Source organism: Dicentrarchus labrax, unplaced genomic scaffold, assembly GCF_905237075.1.
Source record: "Dicentrarchus labrax unplaced genomic scaffold, dlabrax2021, whole genome shotgun sequence".
Classification (NCBI taxonomy): domain Eukaryota; kingdom Metazoa; phylum Chordata; class Actinopteri; family Moronidae; genus Dicentrarchus; species Dicentrarchus labrax.
Window position 1 is genome coordinate 230001 of NW_026136711.1, and position 24000 is coordinate 254000.

Here is a 24000-nt window from a genome sequence, read left to right on the forward strand (position 1 = left end):
CGAAAACTCAATTTTATTTTGCAAAGGCCTGGTGAAAAATTTTATATTCTATCTGTCGCTTTCGAGTTGGCCACTAGGTGGCGCTACTCTTGAGAAAAGTATTTTGACTTTTTTGTTACTTAATAACTCGCACATTCAAAAAACGTATATCCACGCGTTCGGTGAATGGAGCTGAATCTCCCCATATAGGCCCCGCCCACTTCCACCTGTAATTTTTTTTCATTAGAGCGTGAAATGTCCTTAAATTACTTTTTCGTGTTCCTCCTACACCCTATGTCCGATTCGCACAATTTTCTTCACCTAGCACCCGGGGACCGCCCTGGCAAAAAAAGTAATTTGAACATTTTTGAAATTTAAAAAATAAGCCCGCTATAAATTTCACACTTCCTGTACATTTTTAGTCAAAAAAGGAAGTGGACCATTTTTCCACATTGGTATGTCCGATTGACACCAAACTTGGGTGCATAGTTCCACATGTCTTCCTTAAGCATCGTGCACAATTTCAGGCCATCACCACCAAGTGGTGCTCTTTAAAATGAAGACGTTTATATCTCTGCAACGGCACGTGTGATTAATATGAAACTTGGTAGGATGATTGCCCCTGAGGCTCACTTAAAAAGGAAAATAAATCAGGCCACTGGGTGGCACTCTGGTGGAAGGATAAATCACTGTGCGGACACCGTAATAGTTATGAATATGAAATTCACAGGGCACGTGTAGAGCAGTGCCTGTAGCTCACATACCAAAAATCGTGTTTGTCGTGTGTGTGTAGCGCCCCCTACAGGATAAAAAAAAGCAGCCCCGGCGCCACGTTTCACCGGTATGTACGAAACTCGGTAGGCACATGTAACATGCAGGGACGTACAAAAAAGCCTCTTGGACCCATACCCCAAATCCCACAAGAAGTCGGCCATTTTGATTTTCACTTTCGGCGAACTTTTCGCGTTGTATTTGAACAAACTCCTCCTAGGGAATTCATTGGATCTCCTTCAAAATTGGTCAGTGCAGTCAAAAAACATTGCTGATTAAAAGTTGTGCTATTTGTGCATGTACATTAAAGGGCGTGTCCGTGGCGTAGCATCAAAGTCAGGCATTTTGAATTTTTTTTCTCATTTTCTGTGATTTTTCGTGTTGTATTTGAACGAACTCCTCCCAGGGAATTAATTGGATCAGCTTTAAATTTGGTCAGTACAGTTAAAACAGGTTGCTGATTAAAAGTTGTGCTATTTGTGACTGTACATTAAAGGGCGTGTCCGTGGCGTGCCCTCAAAGTTGGCCAGGTTGAATCGAATGTCAAACTGTGATGCCATTTCCGGTATTTAAGGGCTTCTGTTTGACCAACTCCTCCTTCAAATTCGATCACTGCAATCTAGACACATTGGTTATCAAAAGTTGTGCTATTTGAGACTGTACGTTGAAGGGCGTGTCTGTGACGTACCGTCAAAGTTGGCCATTGTGAATTTTGTGGTCATGTAAATTATATGAAAAGTTGAGCTATTTGTGACTGTACGTCAAACTGTGTGCCAGTGACGACTTGTCGAATTCAGCCGATTCGCCATAAAACAGTCCTAATAACTTCAGTGTGCAATGTCCAATCTCCAATAAACTTCATATATTCCTCAAACGTGCCAGGTCTAACAGATACCTGAGATCATTTGTACCATCGTGTACATGTGTATTTATGCTTTTATTTATTCATCATTTCATGTTTTTATGTGTTTTTGTGCGAATGTGTATGTGTTGGCTACCTGTTGTGAACAAAATTGCCCCTTGGGGACATTAAAGACATTTCAATTCAATTCAATTCAATTCAATTCAATTCAATATATTCTGTAACAGTCTCGCCCTGAATAGGTCCTCATAACTTCAGGTACGTGGTCCAATCTCAATAAAACTTCACGTGTTTGATACGAGTCCCACCCAGAACACGTCTACATGACAATAGCAACAGGAAGTAAGCACTGCGTGTCTGCTGATCGAGCTGATTTATGTGAGATTTTCATGTTGTGGTCCGCACATGTTCATCGCTGCTTGCAGCTTTAATTTCTATTAAATCTATAGTTTATATATCTAAATCTATATATCTATCTATTTAAAAATTATTATTCTAACTTGTACTTTACTTGAGTATTTAAGGAATATATTGTACTTTTCTTTTTATCAGTAACTACTTCATCAAAATTTAGTTCTACTGCATGATACTATAAAAATAAATAAAATATCTGTACATGAAATAAATATCTGTAGTGTGTTATTAAGCTGTATACCAGAAGAAATGCCAAAGAAACTAGAGCCAGCAGTCAACGGTGTGTATCCTAAGACTGACCCAGAGGAGAATGTGAGTAGGAGTTGGTGTAAATGAATGGACGTCTGTAGCGTGGGAAAGCAGATGACCTTTTATACAGATACAGTGCCTGCACACACACGGTCATGCTCATAAACTCAAACTATGCAAGTGTGAAAATACATAAAACATGGGCTGAATGTATTAAGACAATAATGTATTACAGCAGCAGCCACAGTCTGCTCACTGATGTTGAACTGTAAGAAACCAGACTCTTCACAGGTCTTTGTGGGTTGGTAGGTACAGTGTGTCTTATTGATACAACAACAAATTACCATTGAAGACAAAAACACTGACAGCTACAACTAGTTAGTCCCTGTATGCTGCTTGTATAGTTTGTGCATGTCCTGTCGTATTTTCTCAGTGCACAAATACAGCTCCACCTTTGTACTCACTCAAGTTATCTAATCTGGATTTCTCTCACTGGACTGAGATAAATCCAGGACTATCTCTGACCTCTTTCTGTACCCATCACCTGACTTCCAGTACTTAATGTCACCTCATTTAAGTGAGTTGCATTCATACTGGCTGCATCTACACAATTCCAGATGGTCCTTATCTACTACCCTCCAAAAACCTCTGCTACCTTCCAGTCCGAGCTTCCTGTCCCCCTGCCCAGGCAGCACACACAACGTACCATAACCTCGGACTTCTCCCGTCCCACCTCCTGGTTCCGAACTCCGCACCATGAAGGCCACAGGCCATCAGCTAGCGGTGAGGCGGGATATTATGAAAAGCCTTTACATAATATAACATAATACATAAAATAACTATAACTAAATATAAACACAGTTCTTGCATCAGGCAGCTGCACTCTACCACTCTACGTTATCAGCAATAAATCAGTACTTCGGAATGAGACCCATCCTGTGTAAGGAGGTGTGTCAAAGCTTCACCCCTCACCTGATTCACTTGAGACAAACCAGGAAACAGTTTGTTATTCTTCCTCACTAAAGAGAAACACACAGACTGACAAACAGACGATCAGATTCATCTTCAGACCAACTAACAACTTCCTCTGAGTTCAGCTTCAGGAGAGAAAAGTGGAAAACTACAACACTGCTGCTTCAACCTGCTGACGCTCCACACACTGAATGTGAGTTTGACTAAAAACACAACTCAAAGTTCAATGAAGTTGGTAGAGGAGGGATCGGAGCAGTGACTGACTGTACTGTCTGTCTGTTTGTTTTCAGTTTCACTCAGAAACAAAAATGGCATCAAGATCAGAGGAGGATCTCTGTTGTCCGGTTTGTCAGGACATATTTAGAGATCCTGTTGTTCTGTCATGTAGCCACAGCTTCTGTAAAAACTGTCTGAAGAGCTGGTGGAGAGAGAAACAAACAAGTGAGTGTCCACTTTGTAAAAGAAGATCTTCAAGAGAAGAACCACCTTTAAACCGAGTGTTAAAGAACCTGTGTGAGGCCTTCTTACAGGAGAGAGATCAGAGATCTTCAGAGGCTCTCTGCAGTCTGCACTCTGAGAAACTCAAACTCTTCTGTCTGGACCATCAGCAGCCAGTGTGTCTCGTCTGCAGAGATTCAGAAAAACACACCAACCATAGATTCAGACGCATCGATGAAGCTGCACGACAACACAAGAAGGAGCTTCAGGAAACTCTGGAGCCCTTAAAGAAGAAGTTAAAGGTTTCTGAAGGAGTTAAAGTAAAGTTTGATCAAACAGCAGAACACATGAAGGTCCAGGCCCAACGCACAGAGAGGCAGATTAAGGAGCAGTTTAAGAAGCTTCACCAGTTTCTAGAACAGGAAGAGGAGGCCAGGCTGGCTGCACTGAGGGAGGAAGAGAAGCAGAAGAGTCAGATGATGAAGGAGAAGACGGAGGCTCTGAGCAGAGAGATAGCAGCTCTTTCAGACACAGAGCCACAGAGGAGGAGCTGAGAGCTGAAGACGCCTCATTTCTGAACAACTACAAGGCTGCAGTGGAAAGAGTCCAGCAGCGCACCCTGCTGGAGGATCCACAGCTGCCCTCAGGAGCTCTGATAGATGAGGCCAAACACCTGGGCAACCTGACCTTCAACATCTGGAACAAGATGAAGGACATGGTCTCCTACAGTCCTGTGATTCTGGACCCAAACACTGCTGGTCCAAGACTGATCCTGTCTGAAGATCTGACCACTGTGAGACGAAGAGAGAGAGGAACAGCAGCTTCCTGACAATCCAGAGAGATTTGATAAATACTTGTCTGTTCTTGGCTCTGAGGGCTTTAACTCAGGGACTCACAGCTGGGATGTTGAGGTTGGAGACAGTACAGACTGGAGACTTGGTGTGTTAGCAGAGTCTGTCAAGAGGAAGGAAGTCATATGGTCTGGATTATGGAGATTACGGTTCTATAAAGGTAAATACTCAGCAGGGTTCACATCAGATCCATCCACTGCTCTCAAAGTTCAGAAGAAGGTCCAGAGGATCAGAGTGAATCTGGACTGGAACAGAGAAAAGCTGTCGTTCTCTGATCCTGATACTAACACACACATACACACCTTCACACACACTTTCACTGAGAGGATGTTTCCATACATTGATGCTGGGGATAAACTCACACTGAAGATATTACCAGTGAAGGTCAGTGGGACAGTGGAACAGAGAAGTTAGAGGTAAAGAGGATTCTTATATTCATGAGGTTTATTTCTTAAAGGGAAAAGACTTCACTGCAGCCATTTGGACATGAAACAGGTCAACACAGGTTTTATCAATGATACATCAATGATATGTCAATTCAATTCAATTCAATTTTATTTGTATAGCGCCAATTCATAACAGAAGTTATCTCAGGACACTTTTCAAATAGAGCAGGTCTAGACCGAACTCCTTATAACAATGTGTTTTTTTACCTGGATGTAATGGTTGTACAGATGATTGATCCAAATAAAGAAAAAAAATCAATTCATCAATAACGTGTTTCAGTTTTTTTATTGTTCAGATCAACAAACTTTATTTAAAAATCTAGTCCATGTTATTAAGTCTCCACACATTAAAATAATTAATAAATATAGGAAATGTACAATTTTCTCACTGTTGTAATGAAGTTGGGGTGATTCTATGGGCTCTATCTTGCACTCAGCGCAATTGACTTTGTACACTGGCACTTGTATAATTCCTATTTTGCACTCGACGCACATTGGAATTTTCCCTCCACCGACGCACGTCCTTAAATTAGGGAATGAACTTGCGCTCCGGGGGGCGGTTCAGCGAAAAGAGGAGGCGTGTTCCGGCGCAAACGTTCCCTGGTGCTATTTTGCTGTTTCAGAAAACAATTCCGCCACAGACCAGGAAAAAACCTAGTCTAAAGTCAGTGGCGCTTATTCAGATGCTATTTTAAGGGCGCAGACTTGAGGGGATGTGCCTGAGAGGCAGCAGCAACATCGCCACCCGGTCAAGACGGGCATTAATACTTTGCCGCATCCCAGACAGCTCCTGCTCCAGCATGTCAAACCCGGTTTGCTGCAGGAACGGGTGGTCCTCCGGCGTGTAGTGGGTCTGGATCCTCTGCTCCTTGGTGTTTGTGCTGCTCCCTCCTCAGCTGGCCCTTGCGCACTGCTCGGCCCGTGCGCACTACTCCCGAGGCCAGGGGCTTCTTCCTGCGAAGCTGCGTTACATTGTTTTGATTTATTGTATGGCTGTGTTACATTTATTTCATGTCAATAATGTCACTTCTCGGTATTTTACAGCCCTGACGAGAACGTCGGCCTCCTCGGCTGTGAACCGCTCCTGGCGTGCGCCTGGCCAATCCGCCGTTATAATAGCCATCCGCCATGGAACAAGCGCGCCTGCTTTTAAAGGGAATGTGAGATGACGCTCTGATTGGTTTATTGCACGTTACGCCCAAACCACGCCTATGACTAATGTAGCTACTTCAGACCAACCCATTTTAGATTTGCGCCGGGCGCAAGAGTCATTTATCCCGCCGGCATAATAGCAACAGCGCCGAGATCCGCCCACAAAGCTACTTACGTTTTGCGTTTGATACTTGTGTTTCAGATCGGCAAGATAGGGCCCTATGTGTAACAGTGTTTTCTTTAAGTTTCATCAGTTGACCAGTTCTGCTTTTAGTCATTTAGTCAGAGGAGTCGTTCTGTTTAAGGTGGATATCTTAGTTTGGGTTTAGACTGTATGGTTTGGAGGAGAGGTCTTCTGCTTTTTAACCTCTTGTCTTATTATATTATACTTTATTATATTGATTTCATGCAGTGTGTGTGCAAATTAACAATTAAAATCATGTTGGTGATTTAAGAACCTTTCTGCTGTTTCTTCCATAAAACAAGAAAATGCAAAACCAGCTAAATATAAAGATAAAAAAATAAATGAAATGACTCCATATATGAAGATAAATAGTATAAAGTTACAATGAAAAAATAAACAAAACTGTCACAAATAAATAAAAAAGGTTGAAAAGTCAGAGGATCAATAAAGTTATTACAATCCATCTAATAGTTCTTGAGATATTTCAGTCAAAGTGACAGATATACAGACAAAGATAAATAAGTCTACAACAACTTTAAAATCCTTGTGGTATATCCTTACAGTATTAATGCTCAGGTGTTCCTCCTACCTTCCTCACTGTATACCAACACATATTTAGCAGAGTATACCATAAACAGATAGTTCTGTTCTAGTATCAGTTGGTATTTAGACTACAATAGCAATTAAAAACAAATATCTGTATTTACTCAGTCATGACGACTCTGCTACTATTGCAAACTTGAGCAAATGGATAATACATTTAATTCTGTGCTGCACTCATGATCTACATATTCACTCAATTGGTTTATTTTAATGGAGAGTGTCTGAGGCTCAGTGATGTTCAGAAACAAGAGTTCTCTGATTATTCAGAGAGAAAGACTGAAGCCTTCAGCTGTCGCTGTGAAGTGGAATCATCCTCAGTAAATCCACTTTATGAAATTGAAACCGAAATAGTTTTATTGGATTAATACACTGCTGAGTGGGTTCTGGTCCAATAAAACAAAGGCCTGTTGTGTGTATGCTTATTTCGTGTCTGCTGTAGATCTGATTCTCTGCTGCAAACTACTGTCACAGGGTTAAATAAAACCCAGACTTTTTACTCACACCAGTACTTTCAGTTTGTTATCTGCTTCCTCTCTGCTTGGACTCCTGAGGTTGGCCCACTCATGAAACCAAAAGTCAACGTCAGTTACAATCTTTTCCTGAACCTAACCAATCAAAAATAATAATAAAAAACTTTAATTCTCAGTCTCCATAAAATATGTCTACTATTTGGAATTAACTACACATACTTCACATGGGACACCATTTGTTGGGGTTTACAATGTCTGTGGTTTATTAATAAGGGAAGGTGAAGGTGCGCATGTCATGTCATGGGTTAGGGTTAGTGCTACCCTCACTGGGTAACATTGTTGCCTCACAGCAAAGACGGTTCTGAGTCCGGGGCCTTTCTGTGTCGAGTTTAACTAACATCACCTTAGCAGTGTAGCAGAGATTTGGGGTTAAAGCTGTGAACACTGTTAAACTATGTGAAGCTATCTATTATGCCAAGTACGATCTGATGAGTCAGGTTGGGGAGAATTGTAGTTCCAATGTCTAAAAGTCTTTGACGGGGTTACTCCATGCATTGTTTCCATTCAGTGTTAGCAGTTAGTAGCATGGTGCTAACATGTTTTGTCATTCCTTGTCAGCTGGCAGGCACTGTTGCAGCCGTGGACACTAACTTAAGCTTATTCACACCTGTTTGCTGTGTGCTAACCAGGAATCTCTGGTTAGGCAGGCTCTTCTGTTGTGCTGAAACTTTTTCTTGTTGGTAAAGGCGGGGAGGAAAGAGTGGATGACCTGTAGTTTTTGTTATGGTTGGTCACCGCATCATCACGAGTTCCCAGGTTACAGTTACAGGAAGTGACTTGGGGACAGGTTGCAGGAAGTAGCCATCATGATAAAAGTTGAATTATACAAAATTAACAAATATATGACATACAATGATGCCGATTTGAGGTGCATTTCTGGAGCCACCTTTTGTTCAAATGGGATTTTATGTTAGAGATTCCTACGTTGACTTTGTGCTCAGTTGTCATGGATCTCAGGATCTGATTTAACTTAATGTTTGTTTGTCGCTGGAAAATACCAAACTGAAGATTTCTGTACATTCAGACAGGCTTTCAACTGAAAGTCGCTCTCTCTCTTTTTCAATGCATTGTACAGAGCTGTAACAAGTTATTGGGAGTCATTTATTGTCTGCTATGTGGCTTCTTGCCACATGTGCTTTTAGTTTTCACTGTTAGTCTGGTTTTATCCGTCTACACGTCTTTTTCTCTCTCTGTTTTTGCCTACCTCTCTCCCCCTTTGTCTCCCCCTTCATATTCCTCCAAATATGATGTGTAGTGATTGTGATCTCTCACTGCAGATCAACATGGCAGCTCTCCAACAAGCCAATATCACAGCCCAGACCGGGGTGCTACCACTCCTGCACACTGAAAGAGGATCTGTCTGATTGCAGGAGGGAGGGAGGGAGGGGGAAGGTTAAAGGGGGAGAAAATGGAAAGACAAATCGAAGGCCATCAAGTGAGAGAGTGAATGTTGAGGAAGAATGAAGGAGATGAATAAATGGAGCAGAGGGAGGGAAAAAGTTAGAGGAAAGATCAGTTTGGTGACTCTTTCAGACAGACTGGCATTTTCTACACTTAGTTAATCAGCAATTGGGGGACATGACTGATGAACACATTATGTCCTGACCACTTTTTACCCTCTGCCCTGTTCATCGCAGCTACATATTGGTACCTGGTCTGAGAGCTTGGCACAGGAGGAGAAAGTAGGAATAAAAGTTAGACAGTACGGAGCTAAAAGGCAGAGGGAGGGACTCATGGTAGCACTGAAGGTGTGTTCCGTCCCTCTGCCAAACAGCTGCAACGTGTTTGTTTGGTACAGACATCCAATAAATTCATCATTCGACATCGTGATTTTAATAGTTTTTTCAGTAAAAATACATTTGTGATGCAAACATGATCATTCCCACTAATTGTGAATCATATCGCAATATCTATCAGAATAATCACAACATTGTGTTTTTACCATATCGTGCATGCATTTGGATTCGTCTGCATTTAACACCAGCATAAGAGGGATTGTACTACTGAAGGCGAGCAATAGATAACTGTATAATCTGCATAAAAATGGAATGCAGCATTTAGTAAATTATCAAAAATATAATTTACATGCATGTTGAATAGCAGTGGTCCTAGTGTGAACCCTGGGGCACACCTTTTGTTTTTCCACCAAATTAGTTCTGGTTCCTGAAGGATGCATCATCAACAGAGAGCGCTGCCTCTAAAACGGCCTGTAAAATCACGAGCACTGTGGTTCCTAAAGAAAACCTATTTTTTGGTGCAGCTAGGAACCAATTTACAATATGCCTAGATAAGCCAACAGAGTCTGTCGAGGTCAACTGTGTCAAATACCTTTGACAAATCAATAAAAATAGCTGTACAATATTTTTTGCAGTCCAACAGCTCAATAATGTAACTCACCACCTTAATAGCATTGGTTAATGTATTGAAAATGTCCTTTAATGGTCCCAGTGTACTATTAGGAAGCTATTCTGAACAGAATCAGATACTAAATAACGATTGTTGGATTATTTGCATCGCTTTGTGTAATTGGATAGCAGTGACATAGTTTTTAACATCACCTTTTACCTTTGTGGTTTATGTTTGGTGCTTCAGCTGTTATTGGAGCTGAGTGTTTCCCAGATGTCATTTTTAGACTCTGTCTTACACTGGTCCTGGATCAGCCCTCAGATCATCTTACAGTAACGATTACAGAAGCACTTATTAGGTTCCCAGATATGGATCACGCATTCGTTTCTTATTGGTTTAAACGTCTTTGTAGTAGTTTTACTTTGTGTTTCTCATTGTTTTGTTTAAATGAGTTAATATGGTAAGGTTTCCACAGTGTTATGTGCTCTACTGTAAACGTAACCATTAACCTTTAAAAAGCATTTATGAACTGAAACATCTTTAAAAGCACGAACATACTTAGATATTCTATGTGCTAGGCTTGTCTATGTTGAATATATAGAGATAGAGATCTCATTGTTAGTCAGATTTTTCATAATAGTGAGACATTTGTTTTGACAATACGACTGTGTGCTGTGTTATACTGCTACTTGTAAAAGAAGAAACACTTCTCAGGACAGCTTACAATACAAGACTCTGAGATACTGGGATGGACGTCTTTCATTATTTTCCAACATTTTATAGATCAAACAATGGATATTAAAAAAAATGTGCAAATGAATCGATCGTGGAAATAATGTTGACTTCCCTCAGTGCTGTATATTAACGGCTCTGTGTGTTTTCCTGCCAACAGACACAGACTACATCAGTGAGGAGGAAAAACAGAAGGTGGAGCTGATGTTGGCGTTTCTCACAGAGGAATCCAAACAGGCTGCAGCCAGCACAGCGGTAAGTGCCACTGCATCCTGCTGCTGCTGTCACATTGTCACAGGTGTTGTGTGTCATGTGTTACGGCTCAGTCAGCAGTTTCTCATATCCTGAAATGTGTATTTGTCTAACTACAGCAGTAACTGCAGCCTGTTTTATGTTTGTCTTGACAGATTTGGGAAGTAGAAAATCTCATGTTGAGGCTTTGAGAGGAATTTAAGATTGAGAGTTAGTCAGTTTGCAGGCTGACGCAGATAAATCCCCAACTCATCTCTATCCTACAGTAGTAAACACAGAGTTATTTAGAGAAAAGTTCAGGCTGACAGTCCTCAATGAGCACTAACTAAATAAATAGTGGAGTTTAGAAAAAAGGATTTTAAAGTTTTCAGGCTGACTGGCTGAACAGTTTAACAGAAGAGAAGAAGCAATATTTACATAAAATCGTAATGTAGGATGGCATATTTATAAGAGATGAATGTTATACTGTTTTAAGAACATGGGGTGTTAAGCTTTCAGAGTCTGAATATCAATTACAGAAGAAAACTTGAAGACATGACGATTCTCTGGCAAGATTTTTTATTTCTTCTGGGTTGACATCAGAGATCCAGGTTCATGGGTATCATTCGTAGCTCACCATTAAAACAAATCCAGTTGTCCATGGACCATCAGATACACAAAAACCTGACCTATAAAAGGTCACAAAGAATAATTAACTTTAATTTCTAAATCTCATGTTGTACCTGATTCAAAATCTCATTAATATACAGTTCAGATTGAAGACAACGGCTAAACACAATAAATAAAATCAATAATAACCTAAATACATGCAGGGCTGTAAGCAAAAGAACCCTAAAGGTTAACACAATATACTATTAAACTCATTTAACTCAAGCTGCCTTAAGTTGGCTGTTTTCCTATGGGAGTTTTGTATTGCGGCTCCCACAAAGCTAGCTGGAGTAATGTGAGCAAGTTACAAGATTTACACTTCACTTAATACAAGCTGGAGCTGTTTACAATAAAAAAAGATGGAAGAATTCACTCACCATTGACCAGAGAAGATTTATTTGAACAAGAATTTGTTGAAAACACGATTTGTTTGGAGTTGTGTCGGAGCATGCCGCCGGGTCAAGTGCAGGAAAAGGAAGTGACCTTGTTTGACCTGGATATATATATGTTGCGAGTCATTTGGGATTTGCTTCGTGTTTATTCATTAAATTACATTATTATTGGTTTATATTGAACTTTTTTCCTTGGTCACACTGAATAACAAAGTTGCGTGTTCAGATTTGACTGAGTTAGGATTCTTGAGTATGATTGAGTGTTTTAAAATATCTCAATCAGGAGCTGTGCGTCTCTGCTGCAGCTCCCCCTGCTGTCAAACTACAGTAACAACCTGTTGTCTTTACAACACCTGCATGCGCCTGTGCCCTTTGCCTCACACTGTATCTTTAGTATGAACAAACCTCCCAGAAAAAGTCAGAGGAAGAATGGAAATGTGGACAGTGATCCTGTTGCCCTTGAGGGTGAACCTGGTCAGGAGAAACCCATTTCCTCCCTCTGTCCGTCCTGCTCTTCCTCTATGCAGTGGAAATCTGATCCCTCACTCTCCCCTTTAGACTCCACCACAGAGCTAAACTGGCCAGAGAAAGGATTTATTATTGATAAGGGAAAGGAGGAGGAGAAAAGAGGAGTGAGGGAGGAAAGTTGTATAAATCACTCTTTTTTGCTACATCATGCTTCAAGGAGCAGAAGATAAAAACTTGTTCAGCAGTTTGATTAGAACAGATTCTGTTCGTTGTTAACTGAACAGTTTATTTGACTCTGTGAGGAGGTGAAGAAACTAGATGAAAGAAAAGATAGATAAGAGGAGTTTAAGTGCAGAGCCTGAGGTATATTTCCACAATGCCACTAATGGTTCTCTGCTCTCACTTGGCTTGAAGTAGGGAATTAGATTGTCTCTAATGTAAGGTTTTGCCACAGGATTTGAAAATATTTTCAAGTCCAATCAGCCTGACTGAGAACTGCTTTATGGCTCTCAGGTTCTTGCATACAGTCTGGAGAATTTGAATTAAACTGTATTTTATCTAGTCTTCTCTGTCATTATGTGTGTTTAATATACAGTAAAGTCCAAAGTCCAATCAGATTTTCGTTGATGGACCAGTCACTGTTCTCAACATTTTACGTTACTCTCCCTTGATCTTCCTCCCTCAGTGTATAGCTAGATACTTTAAGTTACCCTCAAGCAAAATAAGGCTGCCCCCAGATTGATCTAGTCCACTAGTCATTGAACTTTTATGATATTGATTCAATTATTGAAAAAAATCCTTTAACAGGTAACTTTTCTAAAAATAATTTTTTTGTCATATTTGCGTAAATATTCACCGTAACCTGACAGTTGTACATGAGTCAGAAAATCTGTGACAAAATATGGTTCGTCTGGCTTGTTCTAGCACTCCCAGCTAATAGCGCCGCTAACAAGCTAGTGGTAGCAGCTAGTACAATTAGCATTTGCAGCACTTTGTGTGTTACAAGAGAAAAGGTCTGTGTTGCAACAATCCTCTGATACTTTGGTCCCGGTGACAAGGAGCAGCTCCTGAACGCAGTTTAAGGTTGGTTTCGGTCATAATGCCAGTTATTTAACAAGAATGATGATAATTACCTAGTTTCTGCAATAATGGTCCAAAGTTAGGCTGAATTTTGGCAATGGCAAAAATGGCATGGCTATTTTTAAAGTGGTCCCTTGACCTCTGACCCCTGTCTGAATAAAAAATTAGTTCTATGGGTTCCAACGAGCCCCCCTTACAAACTGCTAATCCTATGTAGTTTTTTGTATGCAGTAGGTGTGCATTTGTATATGTCTGCATACTAGGGTCCTCAAACAGTATTGGAATTGCATAAATTGGATGCGACTAGAAAGCTAGACTCTCCAATGAGCCAAATTGTATTCATGTGTGATGATGTTTGTTCCCCTAGTAACCATTTCATTGTAGTGAGACCATTGTTTGAATAAAATGAGCTATTGTGACCTCCAGGATAATCATAGCCTCATGAAACTGTACAACAGACTAGAGACCGATGGCTTTCCTTCATATATTGACGCCACTGATTTCTCAACATATTTCAGTTGTACAAAAACTGTAGGCTAGGCTGAGATTGAAAGGAAGTTGGCATGAAGAAGTTCGCCAGCTTATTACATCATCCAGCACATGAAGAGGCGTTTTGAAAAGGTAAAGTTGAGTATGGGTTCATGTGAATATTGCAAGCTGAGGTGGTGATTCTCATGTAAATTTGCAGGTGTTGTATGGAAGAGACGTTAGAGAGAGACAGATTAGAAATGATGGTCTGTATCTTAAAGCTAACATCTGTGTTTTACCCAGAACAACTTCCACCTCTCACCTTTTATGTTTTATGTAACCAGAACTTTTTTTCTGATTGTTAAACATTTATTAGGGGAACAACAAGAGTTCTTCTATTTTTTTCTGACAATCCATTTACCTTTTATCCCAAAGGGTGAAGATGTTTGAGGAATCCCTTTTCTGGAAAGCAATGGAGAGTAAAATGTGTGTTGGAGAGAAAGAGAAAGAGAAATGCTTTAGGAAGGAGGCAAATTTAGTATATTTAAAACTGCAGCGATTGTTGGAAGAATAGTGATACTTTTACAGCTCTATGATGTCTTCTTGAGTAGCGACATATCTTAGGTCTTTACATTAACATTAAATATGTGGCTCAGATCATTCCGACTGGCATTTTTCTGTTGAACTTAATTTCCTCATCTGCAAAACCTTCTTGTGGTGTACCTCAAGGATTGGTTCTGGGCCCTCACTTTACATGCTTCCCCTTGGTATACCGTTTCATTTTTATGCAGCTGATAAACAATTGTATGCTTCTATCAACTCTTCTGATTCTTATAATCCAGTTGCCTTAAAAGACCACTTTAATGATGTGTTGGATGTTTTGTAACTTTATCCAGTCCACCAAACAGGGCCAAGCTGTCTGCCAGAAAAAATACAACAATATATTATTAGGGACCGAGCCAGTGTCAAACACTGTGAGGTCTCTATTGTTTTTGCTGTTTATTATTACGCTTAGCCCCTTTCACTGCATTTTTGACCACCTGAACATATACATCGATTGAATTTTATTTGGCGGAATTAGTGGTCAGGCCTGGTAAAAAATTTGATATTCTATGCGTGACATTCGGCTCGGCCACTAGGTAGCGCTACTATTAAGAAAAGTAGGTTTAGGCTAATGACTCCAGCATCGTTTGTCTCACATTCAAAAACCTTATATCCACGCGTTCTGTGAATAGAGCTGCATCTCCCCATATAGGCCACGCCCACTTCCGCCTAGATTTTTTTTTCCGCTAGAGCGCGAAATGTCCAATAACTACGTTTTAGTGTTCCATGCATGCGCATTTGTCCGATTCGCATGAAACTTTTCACGTAGCATCTGGAGACCGTCCTGGCAAAAAGTATTTTGATATTTCAAAAAATAAGCACATTATAAATTAGCACTTCCTGTTGATTTTTTGTCAAAAAAGGAAGTGGGGCATCTCTCCACATTGGTATGTCCGATTGACACCAACCTTGGGTCAATAGTTCCCCATGTGTTCATTAGACATCGTGCACAATTTCAGGCCATCGCCACAAGGTGGCGCTGTTTAAAATGAAGAAGTTTATATCTCTGCATCGGCAAATGTGATTAAAACTAAACTTGGTACGATGCTTGCCCATCGCTCCCTGAGGCTCCCCTAAAAAGGAAAAAAAATCATGCCACTAGGGCGGGTAAATCCCTCTGAGGAAACCGTAATAGTTATGAATATGAAATTCACGGGACACGTGTAGACTGGTGCTTGTAGGTCACATACCAAAAATCGTGTTTGTCGTGTTTGTAGCGCCCCCCTACAGAATTTTCAAAAAGCAGCCCTGGCGCCACGTTTCGCCAATATGTATGAAACTCGGTAGGCATGTGTAATGTGCCGAGACGTACAAAAAAGCCTCTTGGACCCATACCCCAAATCCCACAGGAAGTCGGCTATTTTAATTTTTAATTTTCACTCACGGCGTCCATTTTGTGATCATTGTCACTTTTTGGGCTTGTATTTGAACAAACTCCTCCTAGGGAATTTCTCGGATCTGCTTCAGAATTGGTCAGTACAGTCAAAAAATGTTGCTGAATGAACGCTGTTCAATTTGCAATTTTTTTTTGTGTTTTTTTTTAATTTGTTTTTTTTTATTTGAATTTTTATTTTTTTTTTTTTTTTTTTTTTTTTTTTTTTTTTTTTTTTTTTTTTTTTTTTTTTTATTTTTTTTTTTTTTTTTTTGGAAATTGTTTTGATATGGTAAAGTTGTTGTTTTTTTTGTTTTTTTTTTTTTTGGTTTTTGGGTGGGGGGGGTGTTGGGGGGGTGTTGTAGTTGTTGTTTTTTTTTTGTTTTTTTTTTTTTATTTGAGAAATTTTTTTTTTTTTTTTTATTTTTTTTTTAAAAAAAAATTTTTAAAAAGTTTTGTTTTTTTTTTGTTTTTTTTTGTTTGTGTGTTTGTGGGGGGGGGGTGGGGGGGGGGGGCCCTTAAAATTCTGCCACTATATGATCTGATTTAGCGTTCCCTACAGGTTTTTTGGATCTGCTCAAAATCTTTATATTTAAAAATTTGTGAAGGGCATGTCCGTGGCGTGCTGTCAAAGTCGGCCATTTTGAATCGAATGTCAAACTGTCATTTTTGGCACTTCAGGGCTTCTATTTTAACTATCTTCTCCTACAGGTTTCATCAGATCTGCTTCAAATTTGGTCAGTACAGTCAGAACATAGTGCTGACTGAACACCGTGGTATTTGTGGCTGTACGTTGAAGGGCATGTCCGTGGCATGCCGTCAAAGTCGGCCACTCTGATGCCATTTCTGGCATTTCAGCGTTCTCTTTTAATTAACTCCTCCTACAGGTTTTATCGGCTCAACTTCAAATTTGGTCAGTACAGTCAAAAAATGTTGCTGACTGAACGCCGTGCTTTTTGTGACTGTAAGGTGAAGGGCGTGTCCGTGGCGTGCCGTCAAAGTTGGCCATTTTGAATTCCGTGGTCTTGTATTTGAACAAACAAACTCCTAGGGACTTTATCGGATCTGCTTCAAAACTGGACAGTACACTTGAAAAATGTTGCTGATTAATAGTTGTGCTTTTTGTGACTGTACGTTGAAGGGCGTATCCGTGGCGTGCCGTCAAAGTCAGCCACTGTGATGCCATTTCCGGCATTTCAGGGCTTCTATTTTTACTAACTCCTACAGATTTTATCATATTGACTTCATATTCGATCACTGCAATCTAGACACATTGGTGATCATAAGTTAATCAAATATTTACTGTGCATAAAACTGTGTGTCCGTGGCGTGGCGCTGAATTTCCACCTTTCGCAGTGAAGAGTCTGAAAAGAGTTCGGTCTAGACCTGCTCTATTTGAAAAGTGTCCTGAGACAACTTCTGTTATGAATTGGCGCTATACAAATAAAATTGAATTGAATTGAATTGAAACGTGTGACAACGTAGGGTGCTGTCCCTCAGCTTCTGGCGATGAGGGTTTGGGAGTTGGATGACGTGAAAATTTCATGTTGTGGTCCGAACGTGTTACGACGGCACGTGACGCGGCCGCAGCACGCCCCGAGTTGCGTGCAGTGCGAGGTCCCACCCGACGCTGCTTGCAGCTTTAATTTTATTTATTATTTCATGTACCTGCTTTTACTTTTCTGTATAATTTCATCTGAATTTGAAGACACATGATCCTTGTGTGTAGTATTGTATATCTCCCTCTTCCACCTAAAGAGGATTATCTGTCGAGCTAACAGTGAAGCTAATTTTACACTGTTCGACTTTTCTCTGTTCTGTTGAAGGTTCCAATCAATAACAAGATTCTGAGTGGTGTCAGAGATTAGTCATTACTGTCTCTTATGTCCTTTGTTGAAGCACTTTGTAATTGAGTTAACAAATCATTGAAATGGAAATGGAAGGGAACAGAGAAACCAGCCTGCCTCGACACAGTTTTCTCCCCAGAGAGAATCTGGTGTAAGAGAAACCTTTAGTCAAACAGCAGAGTTTGCAGCAGACTGGACAATGTACAGTAAAGGTACAAGAACTTCCTGTTTCAGTACAAAACACTGAAATTCAACGCCACGCCACAGACACACCATCTAATTACAGCTCACAATTAGCTCAAATTTTCATTGTCAAGGTATTTTGATTGCACAGAACAAATTTGAAGTTGATCTAATTCATTCTGTAGGAGGAGTTTGTTAAAGTACAATGTCTCATATAATATGTAAATGTTTGCCACTACTGACATGTGTGCTGCCTTTAATGCATTTTGGAGCATATTGAGGTCGCCAAAAAAGCGTTTGACTCAGATTCTGTCAAGCAAAAACGGACAAATCTCCAAATCTATCTCCCCAGATCAATAACGAGATCCTGAGTGGTGTCAGAGATTAGTCATTACCGTTTCTCATGTCGTTTGTTAAAGCACTTTGTAACTGAGTTAAGAAATCATTTAAATGGAAATGGAAGGGAACAGAGAAACCAGCCTGCCTCGACACTTCTGCTCAGAGAGAATCTGGTGTGAGAGAAACCTTCAGTAAAACAGGAGCTTGTCCTGGTACAGTATGTGATGCCACCTTCAGCTGCCGCGTTGTTATTAAATCAGTAGACTGTTTGAAAAGCTGTCAGGTGGGTTCAGCACTGGTGTCTGATTGCTCTTTTCTCTCAGTGTTTCCACAGACGATTAACACTTCACACACATACAAAGTACACAGATATTCCCAAACACTCTGCAGGTTCACAAATTCATCAACACACTGAGGACGACACGTTTCCTTTGCTTATGTTTGCCAAGACAACAGCTTGGGGTGTCAGGGCAACCGCATCCACAGCGTTACAGCTCCAATGATTTTCCTCTTAACGGAGGGGTGAGGGTGGGAGGAGGGGTGAGCGTGGGGAGGGGGAGAAAACACAGCAGATGAACATGAGGAGAGACGAGTGTGTACAAGTGTGCTGTTTGTAACAGCAGCTCGAGCTGGTGTCTGATGACTACTGATGTGTTGGCCTTTACGACTGAGAGGACTACATGTTCCACGTGATCAGGTTACTTCAATACCTACTTCAATTTACAATATTAGTTATCAGTTAGTGGACTAAAATGAATTTAAAATGGTAAATGAACTGTACTTGTATAGCACGTTTCTAGTCTTCTGACTACTCAAAGCGCTTTTACACTACAGCCACATTCACCCGTTCACACACTGATTCAGTTCAGTTTTATTTGTATAGCGCCAGTTCATACCAAAAGTTATCTCATGACACTGTTCAAATAGAGCAGGTCTAGACTGTACTCCTTATAACATTACAATTAATTCACAGCATCAGGAGCAATCTGGGGTTACTCAAGGAGCCGGGGATCGAACCGCCAACCTTCTGATTTCACCTGGTTCCACAAAGAGGAAAATGTTAGCACCATGATTTTAGTCCACTCAGTAACAATTTTTGGAGATAGCCAACAAATGTCCGAAGATCAGATGCTAATCTGCGCTCGCTCCTGTGAGGGCGATCACTGTGTGTGAACTGTTCAAAGACTAAAGGTTCAAAGACAGAGGGCTCGCCGACGCCTCGCTGATGCCTCGCAGAAATATATCTATCAGGTTTAATATCTGGTTGTGTCAGATGCAACAGGCTACAGCCAATGAGAGCAGTCTCTCTCCAGCAACAAACAGGAAGCAGTGAACTGGTAGTTACTATGGTAACAGCCAAAGAAACCCTCACATATAGTCACACACACAGACAGTGAATTAGCAGTGTTATCAGTCGGTGTTCCAGTATATTAAATCCTCTGGTTTTTTTCCGAGGGGTGAACAACAAAAGTTGTGAAATAATTGCGTAAAAATAAATTAGTTGGATGCTTTTCATACCCCTCAACCCACCTAGCTTTTGCACTTCAATATTTCTAAAATGTCACGTAAATGTTAGCCACCGCTGACGTGTGCCGCTTTCATGTATTTTGGAGCATGTTCAGGCTGCCAAAAATGCCATTCATTGTGTAAAATAATAATAATTGGACTGGAAATTATAATTATTAATTGAAAAATGTATGTACGAAACAGACGTATAGACAGACTGTTGTTTTGTACATTAACCCTAAAACATACTGTATCAAATGCGTCCTTCCATTAATACTTTTTCATTTATCTTTTATGAAAAATTCAAAGTGCTTTTGATCTGGCTGTCAGAGAAAAGTTTGGTTAAGAAAGCGGGGAGAGAAAGTGTGTCACAGTTATTAAGTCAGCATCTTCTATCAAAGGGGTTTCATTAAATTGGGTCCATGACAAATCCAGACAGCTCAACAATAAATCCTGACGTCTCTCTCCACACCGCCACTGCTGCTGCTGTCAGCACCAACAAACTGATAACTGACATCCTGTCTGCATTTATATTTGTGCTCAACATCCAGCAGGAGCTCGTTGTTATCTCCAACAGACCAACAGGTTGACTGATCATTATTAAAGAGGAGAACACAGGCGGGAAATAAATCTGTCGTTTAAAAGTGCTTTCACGTTCAGGACTACAGGAATTCATTTACATGCTTTTCTTTAGAATGTGACGATGTCTTCTACTCTTCACAGGTGAGTTGTACCGCACTGTGAACAGCTAGCTATTTGCAGTTAACATTACAACTCATAAAGACAGAGCACAATTAAATCCCGCCCACATTCTCTATTGACTTTGTATTGCATGAAATTGCCTCCATAATACCTGAATATCACAAAAAATAAAAATAAAACCTTGTTAGTCTTTCCAACAATCACTAACTCTGGAAATAAATCCTTAATTCACAGAGTTAGATAATAAAACAGCACTTTCAGTTTCATGTTTTAAATCTCGTATGTAACGTTTTCAGTGCAGGACTTTACTTGTAAGAGATTTTTACAGTGTGGTATTAGTCCTTTAAAACTACACTATCATTATCACAACTATCATTCAGTCTGCGCTTTACTTTTACAACAATGCAATCAATGAACCATTATTTATCTAGAAAAGCATGTCAAACATTTACTGGTTCGACATTTTATTCACTAAAGAATCAACCCGAATGGAGCGGTCAGTCAATAATGCAGATGTTGGTTGGAGCCATTGTCGTTTTTACTTCTTTCTTTTAATCCTGATATGATTCCCTCATTAAAGCTCCCTCCTCTCCTTCTTATCATTATAATCCCCCGTCATCTGTCCCTGTCTGTCTTTCTCTCCACCCATGCTGTTGATGTTTGCCCTCCTCTCCTTCACAAGCTGCCACACTTATTTATATTTGGCCTCCTTCTTCTCACCCGAGACCAGACACATTTTTCTCTCTGTGCTGGTATTTCAGGATTCTGATGATCGGTGTCTCCCTGAGCACCTGCACCAATCACATCACCCCTGTCCTCCTGTGGACCCTCCTACCCTCAAACCGTCTGCCTCCAGGACTCAGTTTCTGGCTCCGACCGTCACACGCAGCCTGCAGGGCGAGCACACGCGTTAATACCGACCTCCTCGCTCTCTCTGTGACAGATTGTGATATTTATTTTCTTCCTGCTCTCGACAGTCTCTCTGAACTCAGCTGTGACTGCTCTTTAGTCATATATTTTTATTTGCCTGCGATGAGAACGGAGACCTTTTTGTGCTTGCAAACAGCAATGATGTATTCTGTGGGCGGAGCCTAACTGGTGTCAGACCTAGCGGTGTTAAGCTAACGGCTGCAAACACAAGACTGAAAATAAATAACAATCATTTAGTTTGTAATGTTCCTACGATATGAAGGACGCTGCTGCCTCTCTTTGCTCTTGGCTAGCAGAAGGTTATCGTTAGCCTTGTTCCGTTAGCAATCTTTTTTTTTGTTAGTATCATAAAGCTTCCCCAGCTAACGTTAGCCAGCTAACGTTAGCCAGCTAACGGATCCACTCAGATATTATTTTGCTAGCGATAACGTTAACAAGCAAACCAACTAAGGCCAGCTGATTTTAGCCAACGATAAATGATGCACTACAAAGCTAAGGTGTATACATTAACTAGCTAGCAATTTGACCACATTAGCAAGCAAGCTAACTTTAGCCAGCTCAAACTACAATATGACAATATATCCCAGAAGCTTAGCAGTAATGTTAGCTTTGACTTTGTGTTTGGTGAGCGCTGGTTGGTTTCAACAGAACGTTTTTTATGTAACAGTTTGTCTCTGTTACCGTGACGTAACCATGACGTCACTCTGACGTACAGTTTCTTGTTCACTGATTTATATTAAATAGACATTAAAGAGTCAATGTCTGTACTTGAGAGCTCAGTGAAGAGAAAAAGAAGCTCAGTTACATTCCTTTATACGATGTGTTCACTGTGCTCCTCTGGGATTGAATTTAACCCTGCTGGAACTACAGGATGTGGTCTGTAAGGAGAACAGCAGAACAGGCTCTCTCTCTCCCAGTGCTTTAAAGGCCTGTGTGATAATCACTCCTACAGACTTACATTAGTTGTTGTGCTCGTTGGGAGCCTGTTTGACTGAAACTGGGTCGGTCACAGACTCATAGAGTCCCACCAGTTAGATCTGCTTCAGTCTGCTCACTGTCCATCAGCACCGCTCTGTAAACTCTCTCCTCTTCTGTCCATCATTCATCTGACTCAGCACCGACTGCAAGGGAGGGTCTACCACTGTAGTACACACACACACTGACACACACTGACACACACACACTACACACAGTAACACACACACAGTGGTGTTGGTGTTGTGTCACTGACACACACAGTAACACACACACACACACACACACAGTGTGTGTTGGTGTGTGTGTCATTTGTGTGTGTTTGTGTGTAGTGTGTGTGTGTGTGTGTGTCAGTGTGTGTGTGTCAGTGTGTGTGTGTGTGTGTGTGTTACTGTGTGTGTCAGTGTGTGTGTGTGTGTGTCAGTGTGTGTGTGTGTGTGTTTTATCTCCACTGGCCATGAAATCAGCTCAGAGGACTCCGTCTGTTGTTTTCTTGTATGTTTTGCCGTCTTTCCGTCAGTCTCTTGTTTCGTCTTCATCCTTCGCTCTCTCATCGTTTCTATTTGAACTCTGACGTTTGGATTGCTGCACATTGCAGAGGATATCACTGGGTAAATGTCCCAGAAGCATACGTGGGCAAGCCAGACCTTCGTTGGACTGATCAAACAGCTGTGAGGATTCAGTGAGACAGGATGATGCTGTCTATGGCTGCTGTAATAAAACAGAGTGTGGCAGACTGAATGTACAAAAACTCTAATAATAAACATTTATGCTGCTCATAATGAAACCCATGATGATAATCTTAACCACTAATCCACTAGAATATGTATTATAACTCAGTTCGGTCTGCAGACTCTGTGAGCACGAGGCATGAAAATATAATGTCAGGTGGTAATTACGTTACCCCATATTATCACGATAATCAATAAAATATATACTTTAAACACCTTACCCTACATTTAATCTTTATTAAGTAAAGCCGATCCTTCATTCATGGTGGTGGGTTTAGGATTTAAAGCTTAATAGCTTTTAATGACATATATGTATATATGACATTAGTTCTTTTTATCGGCCCTACGGAGGCACACACAAACTGTATACACATATATATACATATATATATATATATATATATATATATACAGTTTGTCAGTGTGTAGATGAGCTCAGCTATGAGTCAGGCTAAAGACAATTCAAATAAAACTGGAGGTCTCACAGATGCGTTTCAGAGCTGGAAGCCGCGGGTCAAACTGCTAGCTGCTAACTAGTTAACGGATCACACACTCAGTTACCCACAATCCACCTTTGTTAAAGAGGAAGGATCTGTGGGTGGAGGAAGTGTTCCTCATATATCTGACGGCTGTATTATAAGCTCCTTTTGTCAGAGATATCCTGGCGTGGGCTGAATACAGAAACCCCTGGTTACAGAAAAATACCTTATCGTGTAAACACACAGATTCTATAGTGATTAATACAATGCTTCCTGAAATGAGGCACAACGATCATTAGACAGTAATGAAGCTCTTCTCTGTTATTAGCTCCACTGTCAGTGTGGCTGTGGGCTGTGGGTGGTGAGAGGTGTCAGGGTACGGAGGAGGAATAAAGGAAGAGAACAGGAGGAGGGGGGGCAGGTACAGGTGTTGATAGGTTGGAGACAGCATGCTGCTTGGATACGACAGGAGGAGAGACAGGGGGAGAGACAGGGG

General features: G+C 40.7%; 1 protein-coding gene and 1 pseudogene across 2 annotated transcripts in view; both read left to right on the forward strand.

Moving 5' to 3' along the window:
- Positions 1-24000, forward strand: part of LOC127371979 (E3 ubiquitin-protein ligase RNF123) — a 127848-nt gene that overhangs the window by 93965 nt on the left and 9883 nt on the right. For both annotated transcript variants that reach the window (XM_051415251.1, XM_051415250.1), the window contains one exon: positions 10690-10784. In XM_051415251.1, coding sequence (XP_051271211.1) covers positions 10690-10784 — 95 coding nt within the window. The remainder of the gene's footprint in view (positions 1-10689; positions 10785-24000) is intronic.
- Positions 1-24000, forward strand: part of LOC127372007 (nuclear factor 7, ovary-like) — a 423840-nt pseudogene that overhangs the window by 924 nt on the left and 398916 nt on the right.